This window comes from Haliotis rubra, unplaced genomic scaffold, assembly GCF_003918875.1.
Source record: "Haliotis rubra isolate DU_JTF1 unplaced genomic scaffold, ASM391887v1 Scf128, whole genome shotgun sequence".
NCBI classification, from domain to species: Eukaryota; Metazoa; Mollusca; class Gastropoda; order Lepetellida; family Haliotidae; genus Haliotis; species Haliotis rubra.
The window spans coordinates 1,911,758-1,928,783 of NW_025765203.1; the positions used below are offsets into that span (position 1 = coordinate 1,911,758).

Genomic DNA, 17,026 nt, shown 5'->3' on the forward strand with positions numbered 1-17,026 from the left:
AAGGAAGCAGGTCAGCGTTACACTGAGTGCATGTGTACATATTATGATACGGTCAAGGTGAGTCAAGGGACTTGGACCTTAGAATGAGACCAAGGTATAGTATTAGAGAGTGTGATCAAGGAGTGGAATTAAAGATCAGATGAAGAAATAGGATCAATGACAAGGTTGAACTAAAACGTCTACGGGGTAGGACCAAGGAAATATGTGGAAATAGAATAAGATAAGGATAAAGATATGCAAAATGACAATGGATAACGGTCGAAGAAAAAGATCTAGGAATAGAACTGAATAGCTGATAAGAAAGACCCCCACCCTGACCCCACCGCCAAACAACATGAGTTTGGTCATGTATACTCAGCAAAAAATGTGAAGGACCATCCCAATTTTCAATATCAAAGTATTTAATAGTTCATATTATGATCCACATATTACTTAAATATTGAATATTGGCGTGGTCCTTTACTTATTTTGTTGAGTATCCATCAAAATCACATGGGCATGACACTGCCTCTACACTATATGAATTCTTCAATGCAACTGTATATGTAAATGACGTATGATTTGATGTACAACAAAAATAGGAATAATTAAAAAAAGATGATACTTATTCGAAAAACGTACATCATATCGAAACTTTCACGTACGTGTCTTAGAGAAATCAAGTAGTTTGACGAACAAATGAGAAGAACGTTTTTTTCGAAACTTTTATTCAGAATTTTCAACATAAACATTCTTTCGTAAAATACTTATTAATGTTGATGGAAATAACAACACCATTGTCTGATGACTATTACGTCTTGGATAACAAACTTGCTCATACTTGTTGTTTTTTCTCTATAAATGTTGTGTTGATGTCAAACGAACAATCAAATATATACTGAAGAAACTAATGTTGGATGTTAGAGGGCGATACTTCAAAGACAGCCACATTTTCTGGCATCAGAAGGAACCAAGTCCTTCGTGTAGCTCTTATCATAGAAAGCTCAACATAGAAAGAAAGAGATAGTCACTGCTCTTGGACATAAAATGTTTCTCTGACAATTTGTTTGGAATTCTGGACAAGATTATTATTAAATAGCAAATCTCAGGCCAGTCGTGCTCGAGAATGACAGAAATGTGGCATTGGAATTGTGGTTATTTATCAATAGAATCTGGTTACTTCATGGATCTCGTTTCACTTCTCCTGCCCTGCTTGACATTGTGCTGGTGGGCAACGTTCCCGCCGTCCATCAAGAACCTGAGGCCAAATGACTTTCCCCCAAAATATCTGGACAAGATTATTATCAAATAGCAAATCTCAGCGTCACTCGTACTCCAGATTTCTAGAATTGTGGTATTGGAATTGTGGTTATTTATCAATAGAATCTGATTACTTCATGGACGTAGTGTCACTCCTGCCCTGCCGGACATTGTGCTAGTGAGCAACGTTCCCGCCGTCCATCAAGATGGCGCTTGCTGTCATGTTGTCTGCTGATGATGTGCACAGGAAGTCAACGAGACCACACACCTGAAACACAATTGCGCATGGTTAAACAGGTCAAGTTGAGGTCAAGGTCAGAGGCATTTTTGCAAGGCTATTGATACATTATATTCGACGGACACATCACCAAAATGTAAATACACATAAAAACATAACGAGTCATGTTTGTAGATGAATCCATGCCTGAGAAACGAACGATGACATATCCAAGTTTTACAAAACCCTGAACGCTGGCCTTGACCTTTGCGAAATCATAACCAAAAGTGTTTAGGGAAAGAAACCGTTCCTAGAGTAGGTACATAAGTAAACGTATGACAAATGGATGAACAAGTTTAGGATATTTCAACCAGAACCATTTACGTAAGCTTGACCTATAACTTTTAATGTCATTTGCCAAGAGAATACAACAGAGCCGTCATAATGATGACCATGATAGAAGTCTGAAGTCAGTCATCTTTGCAAAGGGAACAGAAAAACCCAACAGAAACCTCTACAGTAGTCCCGTGTCACGGGGTTTCTGACATCAGTGTCTCCTACCTCGTCTATAGTGACAGGTTTCTTGGTTGGATGCTCGTTGGTGAAATGTTCCTACAAAGGAAAATGTCTGTTGTCATTCTAGAACACACAAGGCAGGATGGCAAAGGTTAAACGGTCTGCCATTTGTTATTATGCGAGCATGTATGACTATTTGTAAAACATATGCACATGTACTGTAATCCAAAAATGACTTAAAATTGCACACACACACGCACGCACACACACACGCGCGCACGCACACACACACACACACACACACACACCGCCTCCGTGGTGTAGTGGTTAGAGCGTCCGCCCGGAGAGCGGAAGGTCGCGGGTTAGATCCCCGACCGCGTCATACCAAAAGACGTTAACATATGGTACTTGTTGGTCCCTGCCTGGCGCTCGGCATTACTGGGTACAACAAGGACTGGTCGGCTCGGAGTCAGTATACTCTGTCTGAGTGGGTTATTCATGCTTCACTGCGGCATGGTATCCCAGTGGGCAAGCACTATAAAACCAGCTTAAGTCTGGGCTAGTACAAGCAGCCGCACCTACACATACACACGCATGCACGTCGTCATATTAGCGAAATATTCTCAAGCACGACGTTAAACCCAATTTCACCTCACCTCACACACACACACACACTGAAAAAATTGGATGTTCGAAAAATAATGTGTCGTTGGGAGAAAGGAGGCTTCATGCGTCCAATTCAGGCACTTCTGTTGGTATGACGCGGTCTCTTGATCGACCTTCCACTCTCCAGATAGATGTTTTATTCCACTACAGCTCGGGGCCGACTGGCACCAACAGAGGCAGCTATTAATGCACTGCCGCATGGTAACACACGCCTGGCGGCCATCTTGAACTTTGTCAACCATCTTTGATTTTGACATCACAAACATTACATTTAGATATAGATTCCAAATTAAGTTACCAACAGATATGTGGCATTAATGTTAAGTTTTAAGTACGTATACACTGTATTGCAGCAATCCTATTTAGCGTGCTCAAGGCTGTAAATGTTTATATCCCACTTCACGTGACCGAATGGTAAATCTGTTTCTTGAACAATAACATTTAGCAGCATTTCAACGTTTTAGTCCGAGGTAGTGAGGTTACGGTTGGACGATTTTTGTTTTTGTTGTTGTTTAATCGAGTCCGGACCAGACAGTCCAGTGATCAACAGCATAAGAATCGATCTATACGAAATTGAGATACAATGACATTTGTCAACAAAGTCAGCAAGCCTCACCCCCGATCCCGTTAGTCGCCTCTTATGACAAGCATGGGTTACAGAAGACCAATTCTAACCCGGATCTTTATGGGCATTACATAAGACGTAGGGCACATATTCAAGAATGAAAGAAGATTGTTACCCTCGCAGCCTTGAAACTTATCCCCTTTTCTTTAGACATATCCTCCATCTGCCGAATGGCCACTGAAAAGAGCACATATACATCATGAGTTTTACCCAGAAGTCACCACTCATTCAGTGTTTGTTTGTTGTTTTCCGCCGCACTCAACAATATTCCAGCTACCTGACGACGGTCTGCAAGTAACTGAGACCAAAGTGAGTGAGTGAGTTTAGTTTTCCGCCGCACTCAACAATATTCCAGCTACATGACGACGGTCTGCAAGTACTTGAGACCAAAGTGAGTGAGTGAGTTTAGTTTTCCGCCGCACTCAACAATATTCCAGCTACATGACGACGGATTGCAAGTAACTGAGACAAAAAGTGAGTGAGTGAGTTTAGTTTTCCGCCGCACTCAACAATATTCCAGCTACATGACGACGGTCTGAAAGTAACTGAGACAAAAGTGAGTGAGTGAGTTTAGTTTTCCGCCGCACTCAACAATATTCCAGCTACATGACGACGGTCTGTAAGTAATTGAGACCAAAGTGAGTGAGTGAGTTTAGTTTTCCGCCGCACTCAACAATATTCCAGCAACATGACGACGGTCTGTAAGTAATTGAGACAAAAGTGAGTGAGTGAGTTTAGTTTTCCGCCGCACTCAACAATATTCCAGCTACATGACGACGGTCTGCAAGTAATTGAGACAAAAGTGAGTGAGTGAGTTTAGTTTTCCGCCGCACTCAACAATATTCCAGCTACATGACGACGGTCTGCAAGTAATTGAGACCAAAGTGAGTGAGTGAGTTTAGTTTTCCGCCGCACTCAACAATATTCCAGCTACATGACGACGGTCTGCAAGTAATTGAGACCAAAGTGAGTGAGTGAGTTTAGTTTTCCGCCGCACTCAACAATATTCCAGCTACATGACGACGGTCTGCAAGTAATTGAGACCAAAGCGAGTGAGTGAGTTTAGTTTTCCGCCGCACTCAACAATATTCCAGCTACATGACGACGGTCTGCAAGTAATTGAGACCAAAGTGAGTGAGTGAGTTTAGTTTTCCGCCGCACTCAACAATATTCCAGCTATATTCCAGCTACATGACGACGGTCTGCAAGTAATTGAGACCAAAGCGAGTGAGTGAGACTCAGTTTTCCGCCGCACTCAATATTCCAGCTACATGACGACGGTCTGCAAGTAATTGAGACCAAAGTGAGTGAGTGAGTTTAGTTTTCCGCCGCACTCAACAATATTCCAGCTACATGACGGCGGTCTGCAAGTAATTGAGACCAAAGTGAGTGAGTGAGTTTAGTTTTCCGCCGCACTCAACAATATTCCAGCTACATGACGACGGTCTGCAAGTAATTGAGACAAACGTGAGTGAGTGAGTTTAGTTTTCCGCCGCACTCAACAATATTCCAGCTATATGGCGGCGGTCTGAAAATAATTGAGTCTAGACCAGACAATCCAGTGATCAACAGCATGAGCATCGATCTGCGCAATTGGGACCCGATAACATGTGTCAACCAAGCCAGCGAGCCTGACCACCCGATCCCGACAAGCATGGGTTACTGAAGGTTCATTCTAACCCGGACCTTCACGGGTCTTAGACAAGACAATCCAGTGATTGACGTCACTGACATTATATTTAGATACCGATCACTAAATTTAGATTTTTTTTACTAATATTGCAGCACAGAATCATATCTAGCGTGTTTTCTGTTTTCATCGAGTCTGGACCATACAATCCAGTGATCTACATCTTTAGCATCTATCCACACAATAACAAGTCACCGAACCTGACCATTCAATCCCGTTAGTCGCCGCTTACGACAAGAATGGGTCTCTTAAACTATCAAACAGGTCGAGATCATGAATGCCGATTTAAATAAAATTGAAATATATATGCGACGTACTTGGAGCATCAACAAACCCGGGGCAGATGGCGTTGCACGTCACGCCGAATTCAGCAGCCTCAAGCGCCACGCCCTGTAAACAGTGAGGTCACTTTAAAGCCGCTGTGATTGCCATGAAAGTTACACCATGCTGAGCAGTCCGAAACAATTCTAAACGATGTGAATACATATACACAGGACACATCGAAACCAGAATATACCTGGACAAATCTTGGAATACATTTTATCTTTCGTCCTTGACCTTTACATGTACTGATGATCCTGACCTTGAACTTAGGGTTCGCATGTGGACTACTGACCTTAGTGAAGCCCACGAGGCCGGATTTAGCTGCGGAGTATGGAGCTTTGCCATTGGTGCTGATCACCGCCATCTGTGAAGACATGTTGATGATGCGACCCCAGCCTGTAACACAAGTCATACGTCGTCACGGGGATGATGAGAAATGAACGTATGTTTATAGGGTGACTGGACAGACGGTTTGAGGAGTGGACGGGTATGTTGGTGGATGTATTACCAGATGTACAAGTTGGTGTCAAGGGTGTTGGCGAGCGTTAGAGTGGGTATGGGAGGTTGGTAGGGCGTCGATCTCGCTTGGGTGAGTGAGTGATTTGGGTTTCACCCTACGTTGAGCAATATAACAGCGGGGACGCCAGAAATGAGCTTAACAGATGTTGGGAGTCGAACCTGGGTCTTCCACGTAAGGAACGATGCTGAGCATCTGTTTGTTTGCCAATTTAGAAGTAGATGAATTATGAGAAAGGTATGATGAAGACTCTTGCTTGACAACGGTATTAGAACCTACACTGAAACGTCGCATCATAATATAATTAAGTTGTCATCCAAAAAGGATCATACTTTTGTTGTTGGCCATGTTCGATGACTCTTTAACCACTGTGCTACCCTATCAACCCTCTAAGATGACACAAACACTACACGGTGAGAGTGAAGTCAATCAGTGCATCAGAAAACAACGTGTTCAACCCGTTCACTGACAGCTGAATAATCACGTGACATGTTCCTGTGCATTTTCCATGACATTAAACCATTTATTTAAGATTCACACACACTGAATCACACTGATGAATCACAAATAAGAAGATATTCCGCGGTCAGTCCAGTTCAACTCCGAATAAAAAACCCATTATCAATATGACTATTCAGATGCTGGATGACTAAATGGCTCAACTACACAAAAACAAACACAAACCTATTATCATATTTCTGCTTAAAGTTCGCGAGAGCAATATATTGATCTACGCTATACAAATTACCTGTGACCGAGTGAGTATGGTTTTACGCCGCTTTTAGCAATATCCCAGCATTATAACGGCGGGGGATACCAGAAATGGCTTCACACGTACCCATGACGGAATCGCACCCGGGTTTTCGGCGACGAGCGAACGCCTTAACCACTAGGCACGGTCCTCTGCGTGAAGTTTGGGAGTGAGACTTACTTTGATCAAAATTGATATGAATATGCTTGGTCCGACGTTGGGCGCAAATGCACCAGACATACAATTGTGTGACTTACTTTGTACATAAATTTTGTACTGTACATGCTTCTCCATAAAAATCATCATCACCCCCCACCCATTAATTATGAACGGTCCCTAATATTTTCTTTCAATTACAGTAACAATGATGTTTTTTTTCACGTGACGTATACTTTGCTTCATTGCTGCTGATAATGCTAAGACAAGATTCTAACAACTCCTTCTTGGGGTTTTCTGTAGTAAATACATGACGTGTCCGCCTTTTTGTTTGTCTATCGAGGCCAGACTGATTCAGTGTCGAAGCGTTAGCGCCGCAGACCCCGGGAACCAGGCTGTATCGAGAGCATCATCGTGCAGTCATTGGTTGGGTCAACAGATCACGTGATTTGGATATTCACCACTGAACTCTGACCCTGCGCCCTGCGAGCCGTAAGGCCAACACGTGTGTTGAGGTATCTGTATTTATTTATAGTCGTGTTCGATGATTGTTTGACTGAAGGATGAAGATAATATTTATCATTATGATTTAAGATGTCATTAGAAACATATACCTGAATTGCCCTTAGATTCCCTCGTTTGACCACGCTCAGATACGAGTGACCTCAATTTCTTGACCTAATTTTTGGACAGATGCATCTGTACACCCAGTTATTTTTTATATTCTTTGATTTATACTACCCATGATAGACATAGCTTGGAAACGCTACCCTATGTTTTGTATGTATTACTTCTGTACGTTTTCATAGAATTATTCTTATTGATATTAATTCAGTCGATTTGCTGTAATAAAAGGTATAAAATGGTGTAAAACTGCTTCATTTTTAATGTGCCCTAATCATCGCATGATCTGTACGAATAAATGAAAAGTCTGGATAATGCATTGTATTTAAATAGCTTCAATAGACCAAAATAGATTGTGTTCTGCATGCAGAAATTACAAAACAATTTAATCACATTGAATTACATTATAATAATATTTAAAACGTTTATACATGTATGAAGCATTATGAACAACAAACTGTCACTGAAACTGACAAATTTATGAGTGAGTGAGTGAGTTGGATTTTACGCCGTTTTAGCAATATTCCAGCAATATCACAGCGGGGGGACACCAGAAATGGGCTTCACCTTTGTACCCATGTGGGGTCTAACTTTATGAAGACTTGAAACAAAATATTTGAAGTAGAAAAGTTGATGGCACAAAAATACAATACGAACGTTGGACATGAAATAATTATGAATTTCTTGAAAACTTATTCCATGCTATTGACTGTTTCAGTTATGGGAAGAAAACTAATTTTGGACGTTGACACTGGCATCGATGACTCAGCCGCCATTATCCTGGCATTGAGTCACCCGGATGTGGAAGTGCTTGGTGTCACGTGTGTAAGCGGAAACGTTCACGTGGACAAGGTCATTCGAAATACATTGAGAGTTCTCAAAGTATGTGATCGAGTTAATGTAAGTATTTTGGAATATTGTACAAGTATTTATGTTTCCAAATACTTTGAGTCAACTGGAGGTGTTCGAAAACAATGTCATATTTGGGGTCAGACTTATTTGCCGAATATATTCATTTACTATCACATAATAAGCATTTATGCAATCTTCTGAAGTAGAAGAAAATCTACAAATGATATTAGTAATCGTACACTGCTTCCGGTGAATGAGTGACTTCAGTTTTACGCCGCTTTTAGCAATATTCCAGCAATATCGCGGCAGCGGGACACCAGAAATTGGCTTCAAACATTGTACCCATGTGGGGAATCGGCGTGACGAGCAAACGCTTTAACCACTAGGCTACCCCACCGCCCCTGGTTTCACGAGGAAACAATGTGTGACATGGATGGAAATATTCGGGCAGTGGGCTCGCCTAGTTCTAGGCTCACTGAATACCAGGGTCCGAAGCCATGTATACGATGAACCTCGCAAAAAATGAACCCACCATAAAATTAGGCCGGAACATATAGCGGCGTAAAATTAAATTCACTCCATATTCAGGTTCCGGTCTTCAAGGGAGCAGATTCCCCAATTATACCCCACAACCGTGAACCAGTTTCCTTCCATGGCAACGACGGACTAGGGGAAATTGACTGGGACGAAGAGGTCGACACAAGTGTCGTCCAATCAGAACACGCCGTCAATGCTCTTATTCGATTGGTCAACTTGTTTCCAGGTACAAGGACATACGTATTACGCAAGGTTGTATCAGCTATCAAACTTCTCCAAACTACATATTCATCTACTTTTTTTCAACTAAAATATTTTCATTATGTTTTATTATTCAGCAGTCACGTGAAAGAAACCACAAATCAGTAATTTACCATATTATCGTACAGGGGAGATTACTCTAGTTCCTGTTGGGCCACTTACAAACATCGCACTGGCATTGAAAATGGACCCGGAGTTCGGCAAGAAGGTGAAGGACGTCTACATCATGGGTGGTAACTATAAAGGTACTATTTATCTACAAACACTAACGACCTTAGCCAAGCTAGTCAATCTATAACCTTTCTAATGAAGCTTGGTGATGTACAAAAGAGGGCCTGTTAACCTACATAACGGGAGAAAGGTGGGCCTGGTAACCTATCTAACGGGAGAAAGGTGGGCCATCTGACTTTCTAAAATGTGGGCCCATCGGTGGAAATCTGTTCAGTGGGCCCATATTCGTGGAATACCTATATGACAGCTGCGTGATTATCACCAACAAGAAAAGATCGGAGTGACAGATATGTGCCATGATTTCTCCCTAGGTATAGGAAACCTCACGATGAGCGGAGAGTACAGATATGTGCAATGATTTCTCCCTAGGTATAGGAAACTTCACGATGAGCGGAGAGTACAGATATGTGCAATGATTTCTCCCTAGGTATAGGAAACGTCACGATGAGCGGAGAGTACAGATATGTGCAATGATTTCTCCCTAGGTATAGGAAACGTCACGATGAGCGGAGAGTACAGATATGTGCAATGATTTCTCCCTAGGTATAGGAGACGTCACGATGAGCAGAGAGTACAGATATGTGCAATGATCTCTCCCTAGGTATAGGAAACGTCACGGAGAGCGGAGAGTACATATATGTGCAATGATTTCTCCCTAGGTATAGGAACGTCACGATGAGCGGATAGTACAGATATGTGCAATGATTTCCCCCTAGGTATAGGAAACATCACTATGAGCGGAGAGTTCAACTTCCACTCTGACCCGGAGGCGGCCTTCATCAGTCTGCACGGCCTCGGTGACGTCAATGTTGTCCCATGGGAGACTTGCATGGACGCGGAGATTCCATGGGTGCGTATATTTGTTCCTGAAAACCCGTGTGTAGGCAGTGTGGCTGGGGGTGCTAGGGATATCCAGTAAATCAAGTAGTCCCCCATAACCATCAGGCTCATAGAGTAGCCACTGTCCTCAAACAAGTCGAGAACTGACCGTCGACTGTCTCCCCGATGGTACTTTCAGCAAATATTCATCCGCTATTTACTACAATATATTTCAATATTCCCCTATGGTTACGGACCGACTCCGTGCTGTAGTGGTTACAGCGTCCGCCCGGGGAGCGGAAGGTCGCGGGTTCGATCCCCGACCGCTTCATACCAAAAGACGTTAAAATATGGTACTTGTTGGTGCCTGGCGCTCGGCATTAATGGGTACAAGGACTGGTCGGCTCGGAGTCAGTATAATGTGTCTGAGTGGGGTATTCATGCTTCACTGCGGCATAGTATCTCAAGCAGACAGACAGACACGCACACATACACACAGAGCTTGACACACACACACACAGACACACACACACACACACACACACACACACACACGAATGCACGTCGTCATAGTGCGACGTTAAACCCCATTTAATCTCACCTCGCCTAATGCACAAAAACGACGTCAAGAAAACCACACATTCAGGTGGTAAATGTACATACGGTTACATAACCCAGACGGAAAGTCTTGTTTTCTCTTTGTTCAGATGCAGTTATACCAATTCAGTACGTACAGATTAGATAATTCATGTCCTTATCACCACAGTTTGTTCATGGTCATTCCATCAACGGATTGCAGCTTGAGGAAACATTGGTGGATTGTGACGATATTAAACGTAAATAATTGGTCTCATGTCAATATGTATAAGGCTGATTCACCATTTATAAAAACATCCTTCTTCCACAGGCCTCATATGACAAATGGATGAAGGCTGAGACTCCCAAAAGCAAGTTTGTGGAGAGAATGACGAATTACTGGGTTGTGAAACGCGACTTCCGGAATACACGGACGGGCATCCGGTTGTGTGATCTGAACGCCATGGCTGCCTGTATCAACGAAACGTCGATCTTGGAAAAGAAGAAGGTTTATGCAACGATAGAACTTTGCGGCGCTGTCACACGAGGGCAGATGGCTGTCGACTGGCGAACAAATTCTAACGAAACGCCAAATGTTACCGTTATAACTAAAATATGTACCGAGGCTGTGACGCGACTATTTGCAGATGCCCTGAGTTGATGAAACTGGGAACTGTGTTCGCAGTAACCCCAAAACCTGTGTTCGTCATCACGAGGCGACTACGTCCATATAGTGGTCAAGTTGTGGTTTGGTAGATGACGAGTCATTGTACCCCGGCGGTGAGGGGGCTTATCTTTCTTATGTCAAACACTCTTCAGTCTGATCCAAAATATTCTTTTGCAAGCCACCGTGTTGTTGCAGGAATATTGCTGAATTGTACAGCAAATGCAAAGACAACATTGAATGAATTCTCTGGGATTAGATATTCATGTAGAATAAGTTTTCGATGTAAAATGTCCATTGATAATAAACAGTACTTAGAAATAATGGTCATGGTTTTGTTTTGGGACTCATAGCTGGTCTGCTGTAACCAAATTGTACTACAGATGCTTTGGTAGGTTATCACAAATAGGATATGGTTGATCTTAAAATATGCTTTTATTAATTTATTCAACAAATAGATTCAGTTAAAGTCCCTGTAGGTTCCGATATCACCACGTCATCGTTATGGTGGGCGGACACCAACCTGAGAAGCAGATCATGGAACTTCATCAATTGTGAAACAATACCACGGTAATGGTTCGGATGCACCAAAGAAAAACGTGAACATGGGATTCGAACTTACGATCACTTCATGGGGACTGACACAGGAGATTCTTTGGATGGGTGGCCGTGGTTGGACGCTTGAGAGTTTCCAGGACTTCAGTCCTGCCCCACAACGAAGCACACATGTGATCAACAACATGAGCATCGATCTACGCAACTGGGATACGGTGACATGTGCCAACCAAGTCAGCGAGCCTGACCACCTGATCCCGTTAGTCGCCTCTTACCACAAGCATGGGGTTGCAATTCTAACCCGGATCTTCAAGGGTAGAACTTTAAACCACAAGATGCCACTCACCCTTCTGTTTCATCCGTGACAGGAAGTGTTTGGTGAGAAGGAATGGCGCCGTCAGGGTTATGGCAATCATCTGATTCCACTTCTCCAGGGGGTAGTCTTCGACGGCTCTGACGTACTGAATACCTGAAACATCGCGATGACGTAAACTCAGTTTGAGTGAGTGAGTAAAGTTTTATGCCGTTTTGACAATAATCCAGCAATATCACAGCGTAGGACAGTAGAAATAGGCTTACCCATATTGGGAATCGAACCCAGGTCTTCGGCCTGACGAGTGAACGCTTTATTCACTAGGCTACCGCTCCCAAATGCAGTTCGAAACAATTTGAGAGAGAGTAAATGTTGTTAACGCTGCATCGAGTCGGTGTATAAGTTATTTTGGCCAGTTAAACCAGTGATCGATATCATGATGAAATGTAAGCAGGTTATGAATAAACCTGGTCGAAGATAATAGCCTCCAGCAATAAGTAAGTGGTTCTACAGAAACATTCCAGCAATATCACGGCCCAGAAATGGGCTTCACACATTGTACCCATATGGAGAATCGAACCCGGGTCTTCGGCGTGATAAGCGAACGCTTTAACTACTAGGCTACCCCACCGCCCCTCCAGGGATAAGTACCATTGGACTCGGCGAGCATTCCGATTCAGTCGGGTGTGTCATCGTTCCCTGACGGCGTGATTGTAATACTGAGGTGCCAGGCCCAGACTCGATTATTTACTGTTAAATATTGTTAGATATTAATGAGTGCGCCGTTAAACAACAAATTACAAATCAAAACTTAATTGCATGTTTTATTTTTTTATACGTTTCAGCAAAATATTTTAGCTAGTACTTTTCTGATGCCACCTGATATTGTGATTGTTACCTCACATGCTTAGTTCTACAGTCATTGGTTGGCACAAAAATGACCTTGGCTGTTTTGTTGAGATGCCTCTGCGATTGTTACCCCACCTACACTGTTATGACGTCAAGACTTTTAAGTTTTGAAGGCACACCTGCGTTCTGATTTCAAGGTAGACGGTAAGCTCATCCGCGTTCTGATTTCAAGGGATATCGCTGAGATCGTAAGCTCACCTGCGTTCTGATTTCAAGGCATATCGCTGAGATGGTAAACTCACCATGGTTCTGATTTCAAGGGATATCGCTGAGATGGTAAACTCACCTGCGTTCTGATTTCAAAGGATATCGCTGAGATCGTAAGCTCACCTGCGTTCTGATTTCAAAGGATATCGCTGAGGTCGTAAGCTCACCTGCATTCTGATTTCAAGGAAATCGCTGAGATGGTAAACTCACCCGGGTTCTGATTTCAAGGGATATCGCTGAGATGGTAAACTCACCTGCGTTCTGATTTCAAGGCATATCGCTGAGATGGTAAACTCACCTGCGTTCTGATTTCAAGGGATATCGCTGAGGTCGTAAGCTCACCTGCATTCTGATTTCAAGGAAATCGCTGAGAGGGTAAACTCACCCGGGTTCTGATTTCAAGGGATATCGCTGAGATGGTAAACTCACCTGCGTTCTGATTTCAAGGCATATCGCTGAGGTCGTAAGCTCACCTGCGTTCTGATTTCAAGGAAATCTCTGAGATCGTAAACTCACCCGGGTTCTGATTTCAAGGGATATCGCTGAGATGGTCAACTCACCTGCGTTCTGATTTCAAAGAATATCGCTGAGATCGTAAGCTCACCTGCGTTCTAATTTCAAGGGGATTTTGCTGAGATCGTAAGCTCAGTTGCGTTCTGATTTCAAGGCATATCGCTGAGATCGAAAGCTCACCTGCGTTCTGATTTCAAGGGATATCACTGAGATCGTATGCTCACCTGCGTTCTGATTTTAAAGGATATCGCTGAGATCGTAAGCTCACCTGCGTTCTGATTTCAAGGGATATCGCTGAGATTGTAAACTCACCCGGGTTCTGATTTCAAGGAATATGGCTGAGATCGTAAGCTCACCTGTGTTCTGATTTCAAGTGGTATCGCTGACATGGTAAACTCACCTGCGTTCTGATTTCAAGGGATATCGCTGAGATCGTAAGCTCACCTGCGTTCCGCGATTTCAAGGGATATCGCTGCGATGGTTAGCTCACCTGTGTTCTGATTTCAAGTGGTATCACTAACATGGTAAACTCACCTGCGTTCTTACTTCAAGTGATATCGCTAAAATCGTAAACTCACCTGCGTTGTTGACGAGGATATCAACTCCATCAGGGTGTATATCACAGACTTTGTCACAGAAGGTTGCAATAGACACAGGGTCAAAGAGGTCAGCGGCAACATAATCAACTCGGCCTTTGTATCTGGAACACACAGAGTGAGTGAGTATTTGTTCAATCTTACTTTTAACATAATTTCAGTCATATCACCACGTGCCAGTTTAATATGTCGGGGGCGATGGGAGTAGCCTAGTGGTTAAAGCGTTCGCTCGTCACGCCGAAGACCCGGGTTCGATTGCCCACATGGGTACAATGTGTGAAGCCCATTTCTGGTATCCCCCCGCCGTGATATTGCTGGAATATTGCTGAAAGCGGCGTAAAACCATACTCACTCATACATACAGAGTTTTACAGATAATGTTCTCTATGGGTTTCAAGGAGCGAAAGACACGAACTACCGATAAATTATAAACCTTTACGCTTCATATGTAAGTTGTGGTGCCATTCTTTGTCATGTGAGATGTCTATCATTTGACAGAGCAATAAGACCAATAACTTATTATACATAATTCATAATGTGTATAGAAAAATTCATGCACATTTTGAGAGTCAAAGTTGCATTTTCTCTAGTGTAAAAAATCAAAAAAAATCTTAGAGTTGGGTCGATGTTTTGGTTGAAAATGGTTAGTTTGTGATCGGTCTCTCTCTCGTGGTGGATCATGATACCCTGGCGACGTCTATCGTTCTTAATACTATCAGTCACTGGTCTGTGAGTTTCAAACTAATTATTTTACATTCAGTGATGATACTGTGCAGTGAACAATATTCTAGACTTACTTTTTAAAATCCTTCAGGATGGAATCGATGAGCTCTTGGCTTCCCAATCCAGTCAAAATGATCGAACATCCTTTTTCTGCGAGATGATTGGCTATTCCTAAACCAATGCCCGTTGTGGATCCTGTTACCAGGGCAACTTTACCGTCCATGTCTGTGACGTCGCGGGTTTGTGTGTCTTGTCTTCCGGTATGCGCCTCTGAATGTAGGAACATGCTAGTTTTGGACATTGGTACTCATACTCATATGCAGTGCTTTATTTCAGAAAAGTAATATAAGCCATAGGCAGTGTTTAAAACTCCCAAAATTCCAAGCCAGACAGCCGGTCCGGATACAAATTTGCCTGTCCGGTTTTCAACAATAAAAAACTGTGACTGCCATTGCCAACTCGCGCAAGCTCCATTCACTGTTTGTAGGCATCGCAATGAACTACATAGCACTAACAGGCAATGCACCGAGTTTAGGTAAACTGAAAGTACATGTGTTATGATTAGTTATCGTAACATGAACTGTACAATCATATGTGTAGTTTAACATAATTTTCATAATACCTTATAGATCTACACCTCAAACTGACGACACGAAAATCTGTCTGATATATTATGAAATATTTACTCTTAGGGGTAAGAATTTCTACCAGACCACCGGACAGGCTTCTTTTGAAATTTGACAGTCCGAGATGAAAATAGACAGTTCCGGGTGGTCGGGCAGGCGGGAATTTTAAACGCTGACAGGACCAGGTTACACCTTGAGAATTACAAAGTGAGAAAGTATGTGATAATGAAGCCTGTCTTAGTAACATAGCTTGATATATATATGCTGATAAATGTTTTAAGATGCTTGCATTTGATGCTTGCAGAAGCATATTAAATTTATGGATTGTTGGATTTTCATAAAATTGTAAAGGGATGTACGGACGCCGCAATGCTTGATATATATTACAAATATGCAAGAAGTGATACTCATCTCCTAGATATGGCAGTTTACAGTTATTACATAATCTGTCATTTCTAGCCTCTCAATATACCTGCCAGTTTCTATTCGTAGTTTATGAGACCCCGATCTAAACTGAGCAAGAGCATGTTTAAAATAGCTGACTGTGAGGATGTATGATTCAACACCGTACATAGGTTTATACAACGAGTATCCAAATGTTTTTGTGCTTTTACTAGTCTTTTTGATCCGAAACTTTGAGTCTACCAAGAAATTCATTAAAAATAGCGTTTCATTTGGAACCATCTGTTCTTGCTAAACAAATCCGAATACTTTTCATGTATGCTTTATCCTAGATGCCCAGCTCTGACAACCATTACTTTCCATTTGTACAAGCACGTTATAACATTTCTTTACATAACGCTCATTTGACATTTTCAATATTTTACACCAATATTTGATAAAACTTTAAATGGTATAAATATACAATGGATATATTCCACATTCGCCTCGCACAACATCGCTGAAACAGAGGATTTAATTCCTAGAAATCGTTTACAAGCTCTTACATGTATAACTTCTATTTCGTTAACAACATTCAGCCCAGTGTTTGCAACAGGTTAATTTGCCAGTTGGCCACCAGGGCCTGCTGACACCTGCGAGGCTTTAAAATCTACGGGCCCTTGATGAAATCTGCAGGCCCATTTTGTTAACGTCAAACCCCCAAAAATAAAATAGACTTCACTGTACACAGATTCACACTGTTTCTACAAAATCAATTAGCGAAGCCTATGGCGCAGAGAGATGTTTTGATTTGTTAAAGACTGGTGTTGACATTCATATGCACAAAGCGCTGAAATACCAGGAAGTGAAACTGTAAGTTATCGTAACATGAGGGATTATGGATGATTCCCTAACATTAATACAGAAAGAAATTATGG

The 17,026-nt window shown here is 42.3% G+C and overlaps 2 protein-coding genes across 5 annotated transcripts in view; one reads left to right on the top strand and one right to left on the bottom strand.

Annotated features, from left to right (window-relative positions):
* Nucleotides 1-690: 690 nt before the first annotated feature.
* The window catches only part of LOC124266789 (D-beta-hydroxybutyrate dehydrogenase-like), a 33,616-nt gene continuing 17,280 nt past the window's right edge, over nt 691-17,026 (bottom strand). For all 3 annotated transcript variants that reach the window (XM_046701592.1, XM_046701593.1, XM_046701594.1), the window contains exons 2-9: nt 15,156-15,351; nt 14,341-14,462; nt 12,167-12,289; nt 5,570-5,673; nt 5,271-5,343; nt 3,379-3,440; nt 2,018-2,068; nt 691-1,507 (exon numbers count right to left, since the gene is read on the bottom strand). In XM_046701592.1, coding sequence (XP_046557548.1) covers nt 1,415-1,507; nt 2,018-2,068; nt 3,379-3,440; nt 5,271-5,343; nt 5,570-5,673; nt 12,167-12,289; nt 14,341-14,462; nt 15,156-15,304 — 777 coding nt within the window. In that variant the 5' untranslated portion in view covers nt 15,305-15,351 and the 3' untranslated portion in view covers nt 691-1,414. The remainder of the gene's footprint in view (nt 1,508-2,017; nt 2,069-3,378; nt 3,441-5,270; nt 5,344-5,569; nt 5,674-12,166; nt 12,290-14,340; nt 14,463-15,155; nt 15,352-17,026) is intronic.
* LOC124266787 (inosine-uridine preferring nucleoside hydrolase-like) lies at nt 7,109-11,586 on the top strand. 2 transcript variants are annotated; one of them, XM_046701590.1, is made up of 6 exons: nt 7,109-7,216; nt 8,044-8,225; nt 8,766-8,940; nt 9,104-9,220; nt 9,923-10,056; nt 10,933-11,586. In XM_046701590.1, exons 2-6 carry the CDS (start codon nt 8,046-8,048, stop codon nt 11,260-11,262), a joined length of 936 nt encoding a protein of 311 aa, XP_046557546.1. In that variant the 5' UTR covers nt 7,109-7,216; nt 8,044-8,045; the 3' UTR covers nt 11,263-11,586. The 2 variants fall into 2 exon arrangements, with proteins under 2 accessions (XP_046557546.1, XP_046557547.1); XM_046701591.1 differs by having other exon boundaries at nt 7,190-7,206.

Bases quoted from the DNA above. Each gene is read 5' to 3' on its own strand.
- LOC124266787 (XM_046701590.1), top strand. From the start codon at position 8,046: ATGGGAAGAAAACTAATTTTGGACGTTGACACTGGCATCGATGACTCA. The intron at 8,226-8,765 runs GTAAGTATTTTG...CTCCATATTCAG, and splicing joins AAGTATGTGATCGAGTTAAT to GTTCCGGTCTTCAAGGGAGC. The intron at 9,221-9,922 runs GTACTATTTATC...ATTTCCCCCTAG, and splicing joins CATGGGTGGTAACTATAAAG to GTATAGGAAACATCACTATG.